At 38.9% G+C, this 20,669-nt stretch overlaps 1 protein-coding gene across 5 annotated transcripts in view; it reads right to left on the reverse strand.

The window, feature by feature from the left end:
• mop (tyrosine-protein phosphatase non-receptor type protein myopic) overlaps positions 1-20,669 on the reverse strand; it is a 71,632-nt gene that overhangs the window by 15,750 nt on the left and 35,213 nt on the right. For 4 of the 5 annotated variants that reach the window (XM_076201629.1, XM_076201630.1, XM_076201627.1 and 1 more), the window contains one exon: positions 1,235-1,366. In XM_076201629.1, the coding sequence (XP_076057744.1) occupies positions 1,235-1,366 (132 nt within the window). The remainder of the gene's footprint in view (positions 1-1,234; positions 1,367-20,669) is intronic. The other variant, XM_076201628.1, reaches the window with a different exon arrangement.

Here is a 20,669-nt window from a genome sequence, read left to right on the forward strand (position 1 = left end):
CGGGTGTGGTGTGTTTATGGTGGCTGCGGCAAGTGTTTGTGTGCCTCTCATGTCGAGGTGGTCCTTGACTTTGAGGACTTTTGTTTCATGGTGTAAATGGTCTGTAGGTGTTGTATTTGTGCAGCCTGTAATTGTTTTTAGGGCTTTGTTTTGTATGATTTGAAGGGTGTTGTGGTGTGTCTCACTGAGATTAGGAGCCCATGCAGGACTCGCATAATTCATCACTGAGTGTATGCATTGTTTGCATATTGTTGTATTAGTTTCTTTGTTTTGTCCAAATGTTGTTCCAGTGATTGACTTCAGTGCCTTAAGTCTAGGTGTGCATTTGTTTTTTATGTTTGTGATGTGTTGTTTGAAAGACACGGATGTATCGTATGTTACACCAAGAATTTTCATTGTGTTTGTGTGTGATATTAGAGTGTTGTTGATGTAGATGATGTGAGTTTAAAATTTCCCTAAGTTTGTGACAATAAACTGAGATAATTCTGCTTGTTTTCAATATCTTATCATTAGTTATACAATTTTCTGTAATAATTTTACTTGTTTTTAATGTTTTATTACAAGCAAAGTTTTGTACCTAACAAACTTAGCCATAATGCTCATCAGTTGCCTAGCCTACAGCACTCAGTCTCTTATCCATGCCACATTAGACACATGGTAATATTTTGATATATTTATATATTGAGAGAGAGAGAGAGAGAGAGAGAGAGAGAGAGAGAGAGAGAGAGAGAGAGAGAGAGAGAGAGAGAGAGAGAGAATCTTCTACACCAGCAAATACAGTACATAATATACCTAAAGGTCTTTCCTTCCTTATAAAGATGGTGGATGAGTCAAAGCGTAAGTTCAGGGCTTTACACATAGATCAGGTTGTAAATGAGCTCTGAGCTCTTGTCTGGTAGGGTAATAGCTGTCAATCACAAGACCAACATGTGATCTAAGACAATGGTGAATCACAGAAGAGGTAAAGTTATAGAGATAGTAAAGTAGATAGAAGGGAAATAGAACAGAGGGACCATAAATCTAAAAATGGTCAGCATTATTTTTTAATCGGCAATTAGTTTCTAATCATAAAAGAATGCTGAGTGACTTGGTCTGTGGGGAAATCCCTAAAATAATGATGACCTAAAACTTAGTCAATTAGCCTATACAGGAATACTGAAAATAAGAATTACTTGTTTCATAAACAACAGAACTCTGTATCCTGAGTAAATGCATTAATGGGCTTTGTGGTTACCTCAATGTTTACCTTCTTTATTGCTTGTAGATCTAAAATTGTTGAAGTAGCAACTGGTGTAGTATCATGAGGCTCTTGTTGTGGTACAGGTACTGGAGAGGATGAAGGAACAGATGCTTTCTTCTCGCCAACCTGTGAGTGAATGGTAAGAAGATTATAGACCTTTCAGCCTTAAAAAATCATCCAAAATCTAGGAGTATAGTATTATACTCCAGGTATAAAATGTAAATCTTATATCATGTAGTACACTTTTGTTGTTAACATGGGTGACAGTTGATGGTAGGCTAACCCCTTCTCTAGTAACTAAGTAGACAACATTTTTTTCTAATGAAACAATTTAATCATAATACACCATAATGAATTAATTACTAGTATAATGAGCACTCTCATTTAACATGTGGTACAACAGCATGACAATAAAATGCACTTTTGTCAAGTGATAGTATCATAACCAGTGTCACTGTAATTAAGATTTTGCTATTTTCTTTCTTAAGTTTATTACTCTCCTTCATTAGTTGACCAATTCCAGCTATATGTGTGGTACTGACCTCACTCTGAAGTCAACCTTGAATTCAAGGAACTTAGAATTGTGGGATTAAACCAATTTCTGTAAAGCCTAGAATTCAAACTTTCCATGTTTCCAGTTTATATAAGTATGAAGAGAGGACCAATTGCCAGTTGTCAGTTTTCTTTATGGTAAAAAATTGTGAAAATAAAACTAAAGTTGATACAGATCTTGGGCCCAGTCCACAGATTATCAACCCCTTAAGGCTGCACCTACAGATGGACATGCACGTGTTCATGGATTATAAAGACTGACAGCAGACACAATTTTCTCTAACATTCATCTTGTAGTACCATCATTTATCAAACACACCTAAATTAAGTGGTGTTGTATAAACATTATCTTGATTGTACTTACCTTAATTGTATACATACATATACCAAAGGCTTTTTCCTCTTTATGAGGGAGGTAGCCAAAAAACAAAGGCATATATTAACTTCTAAGATATTCTACAAGTCGATGACTTTATATGAAAAGCTGTATTTCTTGACATCATACAAATGAGTGCATGTTTTCACTTGTTCCCAAGACCTCTTTCTTGTTTCAGATAATGAGTTCTCATTTTGTCACTTTCAGCTACTCCTTTTAATGTCCTCAGTACTACTAAGTTTCCTCTTATTCTTTTCTCCTCCATTAGTTTAAGTCTCTTTTCATACATCTTATCTGCAATGCTAGAAAACAGTTTGGCTGCTGTTCTCTGTATTCTCTCATTTTTATTCATATCATTCACCTTTTGTGAAGACAACACCACTACTGCATATTAAATGATCTTGTTCATGTAGTGGAAAGCCACATTTATGTTCATCAATACACTATCTTTCACACACAATTTTACTGATACTGTGGTGTTTACTTCCATCTTTATGAATTGGTACCACATTGGCTCTTTTCCAATCCTGTAGCACTATTCCTTTTTTTTACTGAACACACAATATGAATATGAATCCTATCTGTCAGTTGTTTCCTACATTCTTTGAGTATCCAGTTTGAAATCCCATCAGGTCCTGAATCTTTTCTCAGATGCATACTCAAAAAGACTACAGTCAGCACCCAAAGTAATGATGTGAAACATGGTGCGGCTTCACTTTTGGCATGAAACAAACCATCTAAAAACATGGCTCAAATCCACCAATTTCATTGTCATATGAATGGTGGTCTCAAGAAAGTGCCCTTAGGCAACTTACTATGTTTAGTTGCCTCAGTGTGAGCTGGCCATTCACACCAAATGGCTGTGTGTAAGCATTTCTGCTATATCCTGTGTAGTCTTTGTGAGGCAGTACTTTACATTCACATCTCTCATGTGACAATAGGACCAAGGAAAAAGATATCAGAGCAAATTACATCTATAAGGGCCATGATGGAAAAGACAATAAACAAATAGCTGCATGGGTGTAGCACTGTGTAGTTTGCAGTGAGAGAGAGAGAGAGAGAGAGAGAGAGAGAGAGAGAGAGAGAGAGAGAGAGAGAGAGAGAGAGAGAGAGAAAAAAAAAAAAAAAAAAAACCAGGGACACAGGAAGCAGTGACCCGCAACTTCAAAATAAGAAGTCTGAGTGGCCTTGTGCGACTTCCAAGAGAACCCTGAGGGTGCTGAACCATCAGGACAATGAGCCTTGCATCAGTACAAAGAATTGATGGAAAAGAACCTGAGGTTCCTTCAGGACATATTAGTGTCAATGACACAGAAATCACTTCAAATTCAAGTATAATGCACAGCAAATGTATCTGTGATTCTGCATAGAAAAATATATTTCTTCAATTCTTTCTGACATTTAGTCCTCAGTTTGTTCCCATGACCTTTTAACGGCATTCCATCCTTAAGCACAAGCTCTCCTTTGTCAATGTAGTCTATCCCCTTTAATAACCTGAATACTGTAACCACAGCACATCTTTAGCATCAAACTTCCAACATTGGCAGATGCAGTGCTTTTGGTCTCTCCTTATAAGGTTTACCTGCTAGACCATGTAACAGTATAGTTGCTGTGTTTTGTATTCTTTCAACCTAGCTTACATCCTTAATCCTGTGTTGGGAACCATGCTAATGACATAATTCAATCTTGAACAGATTTTTTTTTTTTTTTTTCCATCACATCTTATCTTAATCCATAGGGTGAAAAGACACTTTCATTTTCTGAAGTAGTCCATATTCCTCTCCAGTGGCGTAGCTAAGGGGGGGGCGGTAGGGGCGGCACTTTTTGAGGGGCAGCATTTTTGGTCCTTGTATGATTGATATAAAATTACGTTAATCAGTCTCTCATAGATGTCAGTTTTTTCTATGTTATTAAGCATAAAGCGTGACAGTTTGCAAGCGTGTTAACATCGATCCGATTGGACGGGTATACATGGGTGAAAATGAACATGCTCTGCACAGAAATTGGACTAGGCTACTGTTACGAGTTAATATGTATAGGCTACTGAAATTTTTTTTGGCTAAACTACGTTTAGTATCAATCGAATATTATAATGTAGACAGTAGAAGCTGTTTCCCACACAGAACAATAGACGTCTGGAACAATTTGAAAGAAGAAATAGTGTGTGCAAAGACACACACACACATATAGACGCTCCTCAACATACGTTTTAGTTAGGTTCCGAACGGCCGAACGTAACGTGAAAATGAACGTAAGTTGTTACTGTACTATACATCCATAAATTCTATTACCATATCTTATAAAACGTTCAGTCTGTCATTTGTGCCATGTAAACAATGGACGCAGCATCATGCGTAAGTATCGTTTGAACTACGGAGAGCGCGCTAAACTAAAAAATTCACTATTTTTTTTTTTTTTTTTTTTTTTACAATTTTTTCTACTGTCAGTTCAAACATAAAACGATTGAACGTAAGTAGAGGAGCGTCTGTATTTATCCTTTAAGAAGTTAATGTGCATTTGTAATATTGAATTCCTTGTGAGAGGGGGCGGCAAAGATGAGGGTAGCCCCGGGCAGCAAAAGCACTAGCTACGCCACTGTTCCTCTCCCACAATCCTCTTGATATGTCGGTCAGGTGACTTGTTATCTTCTACCTACATTCCCAAATCATTCTTCTCTTTTGCTTTTGAATGGATTTGGTTCTCAATAGTTCAAAGATGGTCTTTTACAGCTACTGGTAATTTCTAATACTTAAATTTTTTTTTCTTTTGCATTGATATTCATTTTCCATTCTTGTTTCCATGTGAATATGGTGTCTAAATCTTTTTACAACAATCTATAGTCCTCATTCTTCCCTCTGGTCATAATGTTTGCATCTGCAAACATTTTGTCATTGCTTACTGTACCTAACATCATGTCATCTAGATAGACAAGAAACATTGTGGGTGCTAGCAATGAATCTTGTGGAACTCCAGTGGTCACTGTCCTCCACCCTGACATTTTATCCTTTACTATTTTCCTCATGTACTGTACCTTCTCTTTAAAAAACCCTTCATCCATTTGAGTAATTTACCTCTTATACCTCAAATACACTCTAATTTCCACATAAGATAGCTGAGGCACTTAACCACTTCACTATGATGATGCCTACATAGGCATCATGAGCACAAATGGGTACACAAGGATGAGTGCATCGGCATCTTGATTATGTATACTTTTTTTGTAGTTGTACATGAGTTACCCCTGGATTCTGTGAACTGGTTTGATCATATTTTCTGTGTTTATTATTACTCAGAGTAAAAGAGAACAAGTAATACTGCAGTGACTTTATATTTTATAATGTGAGTAGTGTGATGCAACATACGTATGGCAGCCGATGCTGCACACGAGAATTTGACTCATAGTGAAGTGGTTAATCAAAAGCATTTTCTAGATCAAGGTACACACAGTCCACCCACCCCTCTCTCTCTCTCTCTTGCAGCACATCAATCACTCTCACGTAAAAGCTTTGGAAAAGGTTTGGAATACACGACTTTCCAGATCTAAAGCCAAACTGACTGTCAAGTGTTCATTTCTTCAAGATATTTGACCTCTCAATCTTTCACAATACTTTCACATAATTTCCCCATAGTGCTCGTCGATGATACTGGGCTTTAGTTTAGTGGTGCCTCCTTATTACATATGTGAATGGGTACCACATTAGCCCTTTTCTAATCCTGAGGCACCATTCCTGGTTCTAATGAACACACAATAAGAATATATATCTTGGCTGCTAGTTATTCCCTTATTCTTTAACCACTTTGGTATGATGACGCCTATGTAGGCATCATGAGACACGAGTGGGTGCAAGAGGATGCTGGCATTGATGTCTTGATTATATATTTTTGTAGTTTTACATGATTTACCCCCAGATTTTGTGAACTGGTTTGATCACAATTTGTGTGTTTATTATTACTCAGAGTAAAAGAGAACAATCAATACACCAGTGACTTTATACTTAATAATGTGAGTAGTGTGTTGCATTGTACATATGGCAGCCAATGCTGTGCACAAGAATTTTTTTCATACTGAAGAGGTTGAGATCCTGTCAGGTCCTGAAGCTTCTTCAAAGACCTCACCACCCACTATCAACTTGGTGATGACTTCAATTTACTACAGATTGACCTCTCATTAACGGACGTTAATTAGCCGTGTTTGTGGTGTTTTTGCTGTGTTTTCGGTGTTTTTGTGCTGTTGTTTAGTGCTGTGCAATCACTATGCTACCCAAAAATCACTCCAAATCAACGGACACCATTACCCCCCTTTTAGTCCGTTAATGAGAGGTCAATCTGTATTTATAAACCTGTAAAACACTTTTGATTCATCACTGCATTCATCTACTACACTTCTTTGAAAATTGCTTTCTTCCTCCCTGCAAATTTTTGTATAGTTGTTCCTAGATTGATTATAAGCTTCTTTTGTTTTGTTTCTTCTCTTCCTTCATTTTCTCCAATCCAGATCCCTGGTCTTTTTTGCAATCTCACACTGTTTCTGTTTATTCCTTACATTAGTCTTTAGCACATGTTTGTCCACTCCCCAGTAGTGTCAAGAAAGATTTCCCATTTCCTCATTATTCTTGTGGTATTTATGAATTACTCTCAGTTTGTTTCTTCAAACAATTTTGTCAACCCTAAGTAATTTGCTTTTCTAGAATTGAGCCTCTATTGCTTGTGTGATTCATTCCTTGGCACTATTTCCTCATTCTCCAACTGAAATTCAATTGTTACATGGCCACTTTTTCCTATGGGGCTAATATAGTTCAATGAGCTGATAATGTCTGGCTCTTTACCTAGTTGTATTTACCTAGTTATATTTTACGGGACAAGAGCTATGCTCATAGTGACCCGTTTTTGTATCTCTCCGCATCCAGTTTATTCTTAAAATCATTTATAACTTTGGCACTCACTGTTTCTCCTTTTAGTTTGTTCCAGATATCAATCACGCTATGTGGGAAGCTATTCTTTTTCAGGTCTCCTCTGTAGCTATCTTTCTTTAGTTTCTTTTCATGTCCTCTTGTTTCTCTTCTGTCCCACTTTAATAAGTTGTCTCTGGCGAGAATTTCCATCCCTTTCATAATTCTGAAAATGGTCAACAAATCACCTCTTTCTCTTCTCTGGTCCAGTGATGACAGATGTAATTTTTCCAATCTTTGTTTGTATGTCAGAGTAGGTGCCATCTTTGTCGCTGCTCTTTGTATTCTTTCTAACTTATGTTCTTCTTTGTGCTAGGTGCCCATAGTGTTGCTGCATATTCTAGTTTAGGTCTTATCAGTGTAACAACTATTTTTTTAACCATCTCCTCATCTATGTAGTCGAAGGCCATTTTCATTGACCTCAATAAGTTATAAGTTTCTCCAAATAATTTATTGACATGTTTATCAGGTGTCAAGTCACTTGAGATGATTACTCCCAGGTCCCTTTCTGAATCGACTTTGACTTCTTTGTTTCCAACTTTGTACTGTCCTGATACAGGGGGTCACTGCAATTTGACCATTCGCAATTCGAATTATCACAAATTCGACAGTAGCTAATTTATACCCAACCCTCAAGGTTCGACAGCCAGACTCGACAATTCGACATTCAAATCTCGCGCGCCAAGCACTCGGTTGAATTTGCCGCCACTCCCGATGAGCCACTCTCTCTCACTCTCGCCCCAGCCATCATCAAGGCAAGCCACACTCCACTGTTCCACCTCCACCATGCCGCGCAAATCCATCTCCGGCCCCACCCCTAAGAAACACACTTTCCTGCCTTTCAAAGATAAGCTTGAGCTTATAAGAAAGTGTGAGGCAGGTATGGCTAATTCTGCCATTGCAGCGGAAATGGGTGTCCTGAGATCAACAGTATCAACGATTTGGAAGAACAGGGACAAGTACCGCCAAGTCGCTGCATCAACATCTTCCACAACTTCCCTTGTTCTCCGTGGCTCAATGGACTCCCGTCTCGACATGATGGAGGCCATGTTGATCAAGTGGATAGAGGACAGGACACAACGCAAGATGCCGATCAGCATGGGGCTCGTGCAGGAGCGTGCCTTGTCACTGTGGGAGAACTTGCAGGCAACAACATCCACCACCAAAAATGTACTGTACAGCAGCTTAATGTGTTTAATAAACAACATTAGATATAAATGAAGCCTTTAATATTACTGAATTAGTCAATTAGTCTAAGTTAGTGTTTTTTAGAGGTCATAGTGATATTTTGGGGGGGTCTGGGCTGGAGGTCGGTCCCTATCCCCCCTAATTACAATGTATTCCTATGGTAAAAACTGCATCATGATTCGACAAAACCCAGGTTCAACCGATGATAGACCGCCCCATCCCTGTCGAATTGCGGTGACCCCCTATATTCTACTTTTACTTTTTCCAAATTTAATTATGCCACATTTTCCAATGTTTGTTGAAATTCATCTCACTCCTCTGACTCCATTCCCACACCTTGTCTAGGTCTTCTTGTAGCGATATGCAATCTTCTTCAGTTCTTCTCTTGAGTAATTTGGCATCATCAGCAAAGAAGTTCATTTAACGGTTTACTCCCTCATCCATATAATTTATATATATGGCAAACATTAAAGGAGCCAGTACAGAGCCTTGTGGGATGCCACTTTTCACATCTTCCCAGTTTGAATATTTGTCTCTAAGTACCACTCTCATTTTTCTCCCAGTTAAAAAATCATTCATCCATTCCTGCAGTTTACCTTGTATTCCTCCAATTATTTCAATTTTTCCTATTAATTTTTTTATGTGGTACTTTGTCGAATGCCTTCTGCAAATCCAAAAATACACAAACTGCCCAGCCATCTCTTTCTTGTATTATCTCAATTAATCTTGAGTAAAAGTGTGAGAATTAGTGTGATTCACCACTGTCTTGCATCGTGTGTTGGAGTCATGATTCACCACCACAGTCTTGGGAACATGTGTTGGACTCAAAATCAACAGCTATTACCCTCTCTGATGAGATCTTACAGCTAATATATGGACCAATCTATGGGTAATGCTGTTACCTTATTCACACAACTCCTTGCCCATCAGAGTTGGAATGCCAGCTCGCTGAATACTAATGCTGAATTTTTATAGCCCTGGGTGGGACTCAAACTCATATTGCTTATTTTAGCAGTCGACAATGGTACCACTGCACCACTGAGTTGTATGTATGGATGTTCACAATATCATATTATATATTTGTACATATATCATGTGTGTATATTTAGATGCATATGTGAATATGTGTCATGTATTTACCTAGTTGTATTTTACGGGACTGGAGCTATGCTCGGGTTGACCCGTTTTTGTATCTCTCTACATCTAGTTTGCTTTTGAATTCGTGTATATTTCTGGCATTAACTGTTTCACTGTTTAATTTGTTCCAGACGTCAATCACCCTGTGTGGGAAACTGTTCTTTTTTAGGTCTCTTCTGTAACTGTCTTTCTTTAGTTTCTTTGCGTGTCCTCTTGTATGTGTACAAGTGCTGTATGTGTATTTATCTAATTGTAGTATACAGGAAAATAGCAACACCCATTGGTTCTCATCTGCTCTCCAATTTTTCATACCTAGCCTCAAAGTCATACAGTTCCCACTTAATCTGTCCTTGATTTCCAATTAGCATACTTAAGATCTGAACTCATGTATTGTTTATGCTTGAGCTATGTCACTTTCTAAGCTATTCCAAGTATTTATGCATCTATATGGAAAAATGTATTTCTTCATATCCTTTAAATATATGGTCTTTCTTAATTTGTTCCCATGAGCTCTGAAAGCCCCTCATCCTTAATCAGATCTCTTCTGTCAATGCAATCTATCCCCAATAGTGACCAGAATAATGTAATCATATCACTTCTTTCTCTTCGATCTTTTAAGGTTGGTAGATCCAGTGCTTTTAGTCTTTCCTTACATGGTTTATCTGCCAGGCCTGAGACCAGTTTGGTTGCTGCCCTTTGCTTTCTCTTGAACTTCCTTATATCTTTCATTCTGTGTGGGGACCATATTACAGATGCATATATTAAGTCCTAGATGGATCAAGGTTTCAATGAGTTTTCTTTTTCTCTCTTCATCCATATAGCGACAAGCCATTTTAATTTTCTGCAGCAGTTCCTATGTCTCCCCCCACAATCCTACTGATTTGCCTGTCAGGTGACAAGTTGTCTTTTATGAACACTCCAAAATCAAATCCATTCCTCTTTTACTTTTACAATGGGTTTTCTTCCCAATGAATAGTTTAAAGATATTCTTTTGTAGATACTGCCCATTTCTAATACTTTACATTTTTTGGTGTTGAACTTCATTTCCCAGGTTTGGCTTCATGCCAAAAATAGTGTATAATCTTTTTGCAATTGTTTATCATCCTCATTTTTCATTCTTCTCATGATTTTTGTGTCATTTACAAATATGCTGGCATAGCTTGTTGTACCTTCTATCATATCACTGACACAGGCAAGAAACACTATAGGTGCAAGCACTGAACCTTGTGGAACTCCACTCATTACAGCTTCCCACCTTGACATTTTATCCTTTACTACTGTTCTCATGTATCTCCTTCAAAAAATCGTTCATTCAGCTGAGTGGTTTGCCTCTCAATCCTCCAGCATGCTCCAGTTTCCACACAATTTGACTGTGAGGTACTTTATCAAAAGCCTTTTCCTGGTTGAGGTACACACAGTCTATCCAGCCCCTTCAATCACTCTTAAGTAAAAGCTTAAAAGGTATGACACATATGACATACCAGATTTGAAGCCAAACTTACTGTCAAAATGTTCATCACTTCAAGGTATCTTTTCACATAATTTCACTACTGTACTGGTCAATGATACTGGCCTACAATTTACTGTAGTAGTGTCTCCTTACCTACACTTTTGTGAATTGGTACCACACTTGCCCTTTTCCAATTAAGCGGCACTATACCTTCTTTCAATGAACATATAGAATGTGAATCTTGTCCACTAGTTGTTTCCTATATTCTTTGATTACCCAGTTGAGATCCCATCAGGTCCTGATGCTTTTGTCACATCCAATGATCCCAAAATTGAGCACTTCCCTCACTTCTACATCTATATCTTCTAATCCTCCAGAAAATTGCTCTCTTTTGTGAAAACTAACTGGAAACTTTAATTCATTATTGCTTCTTCTAAAACCCCACCACCCACCATTAACTTGGTTATGATTTCCGTCTCAATTTACCATTTATAAACCTGTAAAACAGTTTCAGTTCATCTTAGCATTCATCCACTACACCTCTTTCAAAATTACATTCTTCCTGCGGATTCTTGTTTAGTCATTTCTAGCTAAGTTTTTCTGTTTTATCGCTTCTTTTCCTCCAATTTTCCCAAGCCACATCCCTGTCCTTTTTTACAATTTCACACCTTTGGTTAAACCAGTCCTTTTTCTACTTCCTTCTACTAATCTTTAGCACATATTTTTTCACTCCCAGATTGTAAATGTAAACAAAATTTTCCTATTTCCTTATTATTCCTGTGATATTCATGAATTACTCCCAGTTCACTTCTTTGAAGAATTCTTTCAACCCTAAGTAATCTGTATTCTCCAAATTGAGTTTTCCTTTACTGTGATTCATTCCTTGGCTCTATTACCTCCTCCTCTAGCTGAAATTCATTTACTACATGGTCACTTTTCCTATGGGGCAAAGGTAGCTCATGGAGCTGATGGTGATTCTTTGGTTCTTTGGTTCTTTGGTTGGCAGCAGATCTAATCTTATAGGAATGTCATCTCCTCTTACACAGGTTGCTTCTTTTACCCACTGGGTCATTGTGTCCTCCTTTGCCATACTTAACAGGGTATTTTCCCAGGAATCTGCTTTGCCACTTATTTCCCATCCCTCCCATTTGACCTCACTGCAATTAAGATCTCCCATAAGGACTAAATTGCTACTTTGTTCAACTGTCTTCTTTAGGAGAAGATTTAAGTCCAATAACATTTCTGGATATTCAGCTTCATTTCAAGTTTTTGTCTTAGGGGAGAGGGGGACATATGCTACCATGAAGTCTTTTCTAGTCTGCCCTTTAGTGCTAATTTTCAGGTGAATTGCTTCAGCCTTGCCTTCACTCAGGTTTGCTTCTTCCACTTTTGTCACATATTAAAACATTACACCTCCATCCATTTTATCTTCTCCAGGTGTATCTATTGCTCCCAAAAGGTAGATCAAGTTTTTTGGGGAGTTCAGTCTCCACTACACACAAATATCATCCTTGTATATCCTTAAGTAGTCATTTATCTCCAACCTGGCTGATGGTACAACATCTACATTAGCATATGCTATTTTAAGTTTCCTTTGCAATATTGCCTTTTGTTTTTTCTAGAAACAATTTTCTCACATTCTGATTGACAACTCTCCAAAAACACTGTTGTTTTTCTTCCATCTTCATTGGCTTCCTCTAAGAGCTTTAGTGTCTTTGCTTGTTCATTTTCATTAGCATCTTTCCTAATCCACATATTTTCTAACTTTTCCTCTCATGCTAACTTCCAAGACTTGTAGATTACTTCGAATTTTATTTTCACTGGACAAGTGCCATTCCTCTTATAATGACCTAACCTGAATATGCTATCAATCTGATCTGTTACATCCAAGGCATCCTCTAGAATAGTAGAGGTAATTTGTGGTTTTGTGTATGTGTGTATGTGTGTTTGCGCACGCATACCAAAAAGCAAAGATATTGGGTATCCAAACAAAATAAAAGACTGGTTCAATGCAAAATACAGGAAGGTAAGAAAAACAAGGAACTTACTATGGATACGATATATTTCACATCAGGATAACCAGGCTTATTGAGATATAAAAAGACGAGAAATAAATACAAAAATTAGAGAAAAAATTATTTTTGAGAAAAAGAGTCAAAAGTGAAAAGGAGCAATCCATATTTGGATACACAAAGAAGGATAAAATAAAAGATAAAATAGAGAATAATATGTAGAATAACTTGGAACAAAAAGAAGTACAAACTAATAACCTATAAAACTGATTGTTACCTCTATGCAAGCCAGGATGCCTGAGAAGGGTAACCTATGGTAACCTAAAAGAGAATGCATTTCATGCAAATAAAATGGAGGCAACAGGGGATGAAATAAAAAAAAATTGAGTAAGTGAAAGTGTGAGAGTGAGAATGAGAGAGAGAGAGAGAGAGAGAGAGAGAGAGAGAGAGAGAGAGAGAGAGAGAGAGAGAGAGAGAGAGAGAGAGAGAGAGAGAGAGAGGAGGGAGGGGGAGTGAGAGAGAGAGGGGAGTGAGAGAGAGAGGGGAGTGAGAGAAAAGAGAGGAAAAAGAAAAAAGAGACACAAAAGAGAAGAAAGAGAAGAGAGAGAAGTGAGACAAGGGAGACAAGAGAAAAGAAAGAGGGAGAGGGAGGGAGAGAGAGAGGGAGGGAGAGAGAGAGGGAGGGAGAGAGAGAGGGAGGGGGAGAGAGAGAGAGAGAGATAGAGAGATAGAGAGAGGGGAGAGAGAGAGAGAGAGAGAGAGAGAGAGAGAGAGATAGAGAGAGAGAGAGAGAGAGAGGAGAGAGAGAGACAGACAAAGAGAGGAGAGAGACAGACAAAGAGAGAGAGAGAGAGAGGAGAGAGAGGAGAGAGAGGAGAGAGAGACAGAGAGACAGAGAGAGAGAGAGAGAGAGAGAGAGAGAGAGAGAGAGAGAGAGAGAGAGAGAGAGAGAGAGAGAGTGCCCTTTGAAAAAGGACAAAGTGTTAGGTTAGGTGAAGCAATGTGTACGGAGAAGTAAATATTACTATTATGGACACAGTGAAGATCATTAAATACTGGGAAAGTACAAATCATACAAAAGTTGACAAATCTTATATCCCCGTTTGAAAAGATTAACTAAGGCGGACTCACTAAATCACTGGCTGGTAACAAGTCTTGTGGTCAAAACAATGAAGACTAATAGACTCGGAACTATTGCAAGCTTGGGATTCAGACAAGACAAAAAAATATTTTATCACAGTATACAGACAATTCATTAGGACCACGTCATGCTTCCACAGCCTTACTCCCTACAATAAAGTATATTAAGAAAATCTAAAGATAGTACAAAACAAAGCCTTATGAATAGAGTAATAACAGGCTACTGTATTCCAAAACAACCCCAGGACACATTCTGCACTTGCAGCATTTGCATATACACACATATCTATTCCAAACCAAATACCCACCCCCTATGATATACACCTATGAGAAAATACTCTTGAGATACACAAGATTCATACTTATCTATGTTCAGATCACCTTCCAGTACTAAAACTATGTCAATGCAAACTCTGCCCAGAAACAGGTACTATATGCCTTGCACACAATTACCACAGAGGACATGTCATCTAACACTCCCTAACATTTGTACAATACAAAAATTTCTTCTATAAGAGTTATGGGTTTACCCAATGGCCATGGCTGAATACCTTGAGCTCCATCTCATGTAAAAGGAAATCAGAGCCTACAGATTGACTAACAAAAACAATAGATGTTGACTGAAAATTTAAGTATTAAAGTGGAACTTCAGTACCTGGCTAGAAATTCTGATATATATATATATATATATATATATATATATATATATATATATATATATATAGAGAGAGAGAGAGAATATCTGAAATATACCAGATTAGAGGATACTGCATACATACATACATATACTAAGGCTTTTTTCCCCTTACAAGGGGGGTAGCCAAAAAGCAAACCATAAAATCATTCCCACCTATTCCATCCCTGAATACACTCAACACCCTTCCACCCTCCCTCTTATCTTAGCACCTCCTGGATGACGGGTCATCCCTGTACCTTGTCCACTGCCTTGGGTCAGAAGCAGTGTCGCAAGACACAGCACATCCAAAGCAAGGCTGCTTCATTAAATCGGCGACCCCCCCTCTCCATCCCCCCATTGCATAAAAGGAGAGGATGGGGAGAAATCCCTTCAGGCTGCGTCAAATTTTGCTCACACATACTACCTCACCCCCCATCCCCCGCCCATTCCACCTCATGCATCACAACATTATCCATATACAACCATTCTCCATTCACCCGTCTTCTGTCCTCACCCGTCCTTCCTCAACAGACATTCCCCTCTTCCCCAAAGCCCCCTTCACCCCATCCATCCACCTCATCCTAGGACGTCCCCTCATGTTCACTCCCTCCACATCTGCCTTCCACACCTTTTACTAGTCTTTCTTCACTCATTCTTTCCATGTGTCCAAACCATCCTAGTATTCTTTCATCAACCCTATCTCCCAGCTCCCTTTCCACCCCCGTTCTCCTCCTCACCTCCTCATTTCTCACTCTATCTAGCCTAGTAACCCCCATCATACTTCTCAGACACCTCATCTCAAACACATTCAAACTCCTTCTCTCTTCTTCTCTTATGTTCCATGTTTCTGCCCCATACAGTGCTGTTGGCACAATCACTCCTTCATACAGTCTCCTCTTAGCATCCATTCCCAAATGTCTATTCCTCATTACACTCTTTAATCCACCAAGGCATTTACTCGCTTCTCTCAATCTACATTCTACCTCCACTGCAAGTCCTCAAAAAATAATATATTAAAGATGAAGAGAACATACACAACAGCAATGAAATTAGCTTCTAGTTTCCAGCCTAGTTGACAAACTGTACAAAGAAAAACTCGAGAAGGTGGAATTGTGTTCTTTGAAAGAAAGAAGAGAGAGGTAGTATGCTTCCTGTGTTTAGATTAACAGAATCTGTGGACAAAACTGACAAAGAAGATCTTTACTTTGGGATGGCAGAGCAGCAAGAGGTCATGGAAAACTGGAAAACAACAAGGTGCTTCAAGGATATCAAGAAATACAACTTTCCATGCAGATGCATCGATCTGTGGAATTAGCCTAGATGAGGAAGTATTCTAATAAATAAAAATCATTCTGGGACTTTTGTGGCACCATTATGGGTCAATCATGCAACAGTCATTAATGTTTTGGAGAGAATCTCTACTCACAGGAATGCTGGGCCATTTTTTCTAACTTTTACTATCCTTTGTTCCTGCTGTTGTTCTTAAATCTCTCCTGTACTATTTCTAGGGCATCACTTATTTTCTCATATCCCTGTGACATGTGGGGGAATAACATCACAGCATGCCCATGCAATCATAAATGGCAACTAATTGGGGTAGTGAGAAGACTGATCTCCTCTCTGCAATTTTCTCAACAGTAAAACAAATTAAGCCATTTGACCAATGGAAACATACAGATAAGACCCCATGAGCAAATTCCTGTACATTACAATTAGGTATATATATATCAAGTACTTTTGGCATATTTTCTTTCGATGAGGATGAAGTACCATTATAGTACCTGTGCTTATTGATCTCTATTTACCTGGTTATATTCTGCTGGAAAGATTATACTAATAGTGTTGCAACTTGGAAATTGTTTATCAATATGCTTGTTCATGGTCTGAATTCATGCGAAGTGCACAATACTCTTTACAGCAATGCACATTTGTCAACCACTCTACAAAAAATTCTTTTTCCCCCCTTTGCACCCATTTTCCTTCCCTTCATGCTGCTACTATTACTATTATTATTATAATACTTATAATAATAATAATAGCAACAATGATAATAATAATAATTGTAGCAATGAGTTTCACTGATTCGAAAACTACAGCTGTCAAGTAGCTGGCAACACCCCTTGGGCCCCTTCACATATTTCTCCACGAAGAAACTTTGGGCCACTGTCTGTGTTGTATTAGCATGGGACCATTTCTATGTCAGTGGCTAATAGCTGGAGGAAAGTAGTCACTGGATGTAGCTCTTCTTATGTGTAAAGATGGGGGAAATGCTAAAGAAGTTTACAAAGATCCTGGACCCAGTTTATAGATCAAGTGTCAGCCCTTCAGTGTCGCACTTCCAGGACTCTCACCATCCCATTCCTACGCAGTGGGAAGTGAGAAAACCATGGTGAGGCGGAAAGCTGCCGAGTTTCTTAGGCTGATGTTGGGTCCCCTTCCTGCCTGGCTAAGGCTGTTGGAAGTCAATGCAACATAGCCCACAGCAGGTCCCGGGAATTAAACTCATGACCACCTGTTCATGAGGTTGACACGGTATTCACTGGGCTACTGCGCAGCACTTCTAGGAGATGAGAGGACTGACAGGTTTTGAAGATGGACAGCTAGATGATTGTCTCTGTTGATCACCTTGCAAGAGTATCACTGGTAGGTACTTATAATAGGTTCCAACCCTTACTTTGTTTCCTTCTCAATAAATATATTTCCTTTGCTTAAGAATTTATTCTCTTGAATACATCTATATTCTTATTACATTTCCTTTCAGTATTCTTTCCTTTTTTTCTACTTCAAATCTTTCCACCTAAACTACTGGTCACAGTGGTCTTGCATAATTTGAAATACCATACTACAACATGATTTTATCATGGCAACAATAACTTTGGTTTATGTGTGTTTTTCATTCTGAACATTCTTGACTACAGCTATCACATTTCAGTGATCAGCATGGTGCCCAAGTGCACCAGCAATACTGCAATTAAGAATGACAGGGGAATCTCTAATTTCACAAAATTAATTTAAAAAATTAAGACAATTATACATACATATACCAAAAGGCTCTTTCCCCTTATAATGGGGGTGACCCAGCCCAAGAATACCCTCATCCTTCACCCATTCCACACCCATCCAACATACATTTGTTGGCCCTTTTATCTTGGCTCCTTGCAGATCAAGGGTCATCCATGTTCCCAGCTAACTGCCTGGGTCAAAAGCAATGAAGCAAGACACAGCAACTCCACAGCAGGGACTGACATAACATAATAACATATCACAAGAAAATATTAAGAAGAAAAAGGTAGAAAGAATTTTAGTCACCCAAGTGACATGCCTGGATACAGTACCATTTTCTGTCACACTGCACACCTGTCACTCTATTCATGCACCCATCACAGTTACATTTCTTCCAATTTCCTTCTATCATATCTGCACCATTCAAGTTTTACTATCAGGTGTCTATGGTTGCTTATTCTCTCATTCATTCACATCTATTAATGTTTATTCAATACCATATTTACTTTGAGATAACATTATTCCTTCTATCTACAGCAACACTATACCTGTCATTATATACTCCCATTCAACTTTCTGTTCCATATTGACAGTAACCTTACTATTTATAAAGGAACAATAAGGTGATTCTGAGCTCTTGCTGTCCCTCCTTTCTGATGGCCCCTTGAACATATTCTTTACCACTTCTATGACTATTTCTTTCTTCTCTGAACCCCTTTTAATGGGGTTATAGGCAACTAAATGGGACAGATTGAGGGGACTAGAGATCACCCATTCTTTTCTCCTGCAGAAAGTCAAAGCATAAGAGGGTCTGGGAAGAGAAGTCCAATCAGAACCTAAGCAAATGGTAAATGAATGTGCATGGATGTGGTATTGATAAGATCAATATGGAAGAGAGAGGAGTATGGCACTGTGTGAAACAAAACTGAAAGGGAGGGGAGAATTAGAATTTAGGGTCATGATGGGGAGGGTGTCCACAGTGGCAAGAGGGCAACGGAGGGAAAGAGTAGCAATGTCCTAAGTGATGAGATAGGTAACTGCCTGATGGGGGGTGAAGGTGAGATTGTGATGGGAGATATAGACATTTGCAAGTGCATGTGGCCCATGAAACAAGAAAATGAGGAAGGAGTATCATTTTGGATTGAGTTAAATGAGTTTGGGAGGATATGTGAAGAGAAAGTTGAAGGTAAATGTGGGCAAAAGCAAGGTAATATAAAGGGTGATGGAGCTGGTGCACTGGAGTTGAGTTTAAAGGATGAGAAAATGAAGGAAAAGGAGAGCTTAAAGTTTTTGGGGTCACATGTAGCAGGGAATGGAGGAGTGGAGGTAGAAGTGAATTATAGAGCAAGGGAAGCAAGTAAATGTTTGAGGTGAATGAAAAGTGTTATGAGAAATAGGGATCTGGAGATGAACAGACATGGAAGGGATTCTGCTCATGGCATTGAATTGAATGGAGACTTGGAGTCTGAAAAAGGCAGAAGGGAAGAATCTAAATGTGCTTGAGATGAAGTGTTTGAGAAGTATGTTAGGTGTTGTGAGGATGAATGGAGTGAGAAATGTAGAGGTGAGGTGGAGACCAGGGTTGGAAACAGAGCTGGCAGATAGGGTTGTTCAAAGGGTGCTAAGAATATTTGGGCATATGGAAAGAATAAGTGAAGAAAGACTAGCAGAAAGTTTGTGGAAAGATATAGATGGAGTAAGCTTGAGGGGGTAACCAAAAATGAGGTGGATGGATAGGGTGTAGGGGGCACTGGATGCAAGAATGTAATGGTGACCTTTCTTGTGTTTTTATGTATATTTCCCGTTGTGTTTATTTATCAATATATATTTATAATTATTATTGTATATATTTCGTGTGCATTTTTGTAATCAAACCATGTGACCGGGCATGTTTGCCTGCGAATCGTGGCGTGCCCCAGCGACGCCAGTCTTTCTCTAGTCGTGGAAGTGTATGCACGTCAGTGCTTGTATAAACTCCATTAAACCGAACCTATTTCTTGTGTGTCATTGGCCACCTGTACATTTTATGGTGGCAGCGGTGGGATTCGAACCCACGCCTCCGAAGAGACTGGTGACCACCCGTACAAGATGAATGTCTGTCAAGCATGGAGGAGAGAGTGCAAAAATAGGAATGAATAGAGAGTAAATGTTATGAGATGAGAAAATAGCATAGTCCAAAGGAATTTTCTTGTCTACTCCATAAATTTCTGAATTAGAAGAGGAGGGGTTTGCAGTGATGAAACATCGGAGGTAAACCATTTTCAGCTATCAAGACCTGTCATGGAAATTCCATGTTTTGTTGTATTGTCTTCAACCTCATTGGTGTGGTGGGAGACAGGGAAGACCTTTCTTTCAAGAGGTGCTAAAATGGAAGGTGTAGGATTGATGTCTACATATATATATAGCAAGGGCTTTTCCTCTTTTATATGGGGGGGGGGTAGCCAAGTCAAAGCCGTGTACCTACTCCCCCCATTCCACTCCCATCCACCACCCTTTCCTCCCTCTCATCTTGGCTCCTCCTGGATGATCATCCCTGCATCTTGTCCACTGTCCTAGGTCAGAACCCATGCAGCAAGACACAGCACATCCACAGCAAGTCTGCTTCATTTAATCAGTGACCCCTTCTCCATCACCTCACTGAGAAAAAAGAGAAGATGGGGTGAAATCCCCATAACAACTCCCTAACCCTCTCAACCCAACCCCTTCCTTGTATCATAGTATCATCTATAAATAGCCCATTCTCCACTCACCCTTATCTATTGCCTTCTCCCTTCCTTGCTCAATAAACATTCCCCTCTTGCTCAATAAACCTTTCACCCCATCCATCCATATCATCCTCAGTCATCCTCTCAACTTTGCTCCCTCCACCTCTGCCTTCCACACCTCTTTTACTAATCTTTCTTCACTTATTCTTTCCACCCCAGCTCTCCTCCTCACCTTGTTTCT

Source organism: Oratosquilla oratoria, chromosome 18 (genome assembly GCF_046742065.1).
Source record: "Oratosquilla oratoria isolate Oo_2021 chromosome 18, ASM4674206v1, whole genome shotgun sequence".
In the NCBI taxonomy this organism is placed as follows: Eukaryota; Metazoa; Arthropoda; class Malacostraca; order Stomatopoda; family Squillidae; genus Oratosquilla; species Oratosquilla oratoria.